At 39.3% G+C, this 2,382-nt stretch overlaps 1 protein-coding gene across 1 annotated transcript in view; it reads right to left on the bottom strand.

Moving 5' to 3' along the window:
- Positions 1–369: 369 nt before the first annotated feature.
- The window catches only part of LOC101302386, a 9,222-nt gene continuing 7,209 nt past the window's right edge, over positions 370–2,382 (bottom strand). Inside the window, exon 2 of the mRNA XM_004306172.1 lies at positions 370–2,119. Within this exon, the coding sequence (XP_004306220.1) occupies positions 370–2,119 (1,750 nt within the window). The remainder of the gene's footprint in view (positions 2,120–2,382) is intronic.

Below are 2,382 nucleotides of genomic sequence, written 5' to 3'. Positions count from 1 at the left end.
CCAGAATAAAAAACTAAGGTGTTGAGTAAGTTGACTGATAATAGCTGAAACAGAATTTTAACTTGAGAATTCATCTTGTTTACGACCCAGAAAATATTTCTTTAGGAAAAACCCTTGGGTTAAAACACTTGTATCAGTATGTTTTTCAAGTTACCAGATAACTGTCATGCTATAGATAAGACTCATTTTTATCGTTCTATATATACAAATAACCTGGTGTTAACTGAACTTTGCTTCTTTGTACTCTTTATGTGTGATCTTGCCTGTTAACCAAATCTTGTCATGTCAATGAAACTTTAAAAAGTAGGTTAGTGCCAAACTTGGGAAAAGCAGCAACGCAAAAATATAACAGGAGAAGCAAGTAATGTTTTACCAATCGGATTCAATTTCATTCTTCAGATCATGCCAAACTTGAGGACCGGCAGGATGACGATGTACATAAGTCTTTATAAAATAACTCTCTGAGCAAGAAATAAGAGTGCTCAACGAAAGACCAGGATCAGCTATTCCATGATCTTTGAGCCAATTGAACATGCGAACCCTAAGCTTGACCCTTTCCATTTTATAGGAAAGTAATCTTTTGGCGGTCAACAAGGACCATATGGGATAGCCCAATTCATTTACAAGACAGTTGATCTTCATTTCAATCACATCCGTTGTCTGGTTCAGAATTTGAGGGCTTGATCGAACCATTTCACAGACATCCTTCCGATCCAAACCAGCTTTTACAATACAATCAAATCTTTCCTGAAGCTCCACTCCGTTGCCTCGACATGCCTTCAGGGCTGCTTTCATTTTGTTGGAGTTTTCTACAAATCCTATGTCTAATAAGAACTTAGTCCTTTGAGCCTTTGATCTAACTTCATCTCCCGAATTTGGAAATGATTCAACTCTTCTACCCCAAACCCAGTTTTTTAATTCTTCTGGGTTCTCCTGGATGTACCGAGACAATCGTTTCTTCCCAACATTCAAAGTGTCAAGTAAGCTTTTAGTTTTTTTCAAAGAGCACAAACCCAGTAGCAGCGTGTGAGAATGCACAATCTTCCCGATCTCTGCAGCCTTCATGTCAATCTCATCCAGAAACAAAATGCATTGTCTTAAATTCGCAACAAATTTTGCTACCGGAATCTGTGGAAATTGTAAAAACATTGAACATAACTCTCTCTTTGTAAATCCAAACTTCTGTAACAACCCAATCAGTGAGACTGTCGTTTCCCCCGAACTTTCAAATAAAATATCTGGGTTGTGGCGAAGTAGCTTGCCCGACTGCTCATCACTGCAACCCATCTCACTAAACAAACTAAAAACTTCAAGCATCCGGCTCCAATAATAAGTGTTATCTTCCTTTAAATTCCCCTCCATCCCATTACTTTCAAATCCAATACTCTTCAGTTTTTTGAATACCGAAACAAATGCTGCATTGACATCCCCAAGCAAAAGTTCAGGACTACCAACAACATAGTGAACTAAAGCAGATCGACTAAGACCCAGTTCTTCATAAGCTTGAAGTTTTGATGCCAAAACCTGAAAATCATATCGAAAGACCTCTCTTGCTTCCCTGTAAATCTTTCCAACCTTATTCGGTGGAATCCCATAATAAGACAAAACAGTATAGTTATGGAGCAACAACTCATCATCAATCAAATACATCAAATTGCAGGGAAGAAGAGAAACATACTCGGAAGGTTCCAAACCCAAGCTCTCGAAGAAGGGTTCAAATTCATTAATAGGGTGGTAACGCAAGAAGCGAGCCATGGACTTCCGAATCTCTCTCTCACAATCAACCCTTTTGAAAAGCTTGTCTATAAAATGTGGGCAGTTTTTACTAATATTCTCAGCATCAATGAACTGTAAGCCTCTAGTGCTATGCAAATACTCCAACAATGCCGCTTGCATTTCTTTTTGAATGTAACGATGACTATGAGTACCCTTTCTGCCCTTAGCAGTCGAAGTTTCAACCAAAATTTCATGGTTTTCAATTTCAGGGGCCATTTTTGTGCTGTAAAGTCTAGGGATTTGGACATTGGGGAAAACCCCAATTGGGTGAAACAGGGTTCTTGGTGATGTAAGGTGATATTCATGAAAAATAGAAGAAACCCAGTTGGGAATAGATGCTATCCTGAGTTTTGGCAAATGGGTCATGACCAGTTTGGGGAGATTGGCAAGTGATTAGTATTAGACAATCTAAAAGGGAGACAGATTCAGTGGAAGAGAACTGAGTAGCTAAGTCTCTAGATGAAATGTTACCTCTGGGATTGAGCAGACGAGACCCAGATAGAGTTGGACTTCGGCTGCAGGAGTTTCTCGTACTGAAGCTTGTTCCGTCAGCTGCCTTTCAAAGAAAATGGGCAGTCTTCTCTTCAGGGTTTCAAAGGGTTTTAC

Source organism: Fragaria vesca, linkage group LG6 (assembly GCF_000184155.1).
Source record: "Fragaria vesca subsp. vesca linkage group LG6, FraVesHawaii_1.0, whole genome shotgun sequence".
In the NCBI taxonomy this organism is placed as follows: Eukaryota; Viridiplantae; Streptophyta; class Magnoliopsida; order Rosales; family Rosaceae; genus Fragaria; species Fragaria vesca.
Note: the sequence above shows the minus strand (reverse complement) of the source record. Positions and strands in the feature narration are given on the sequence as shown.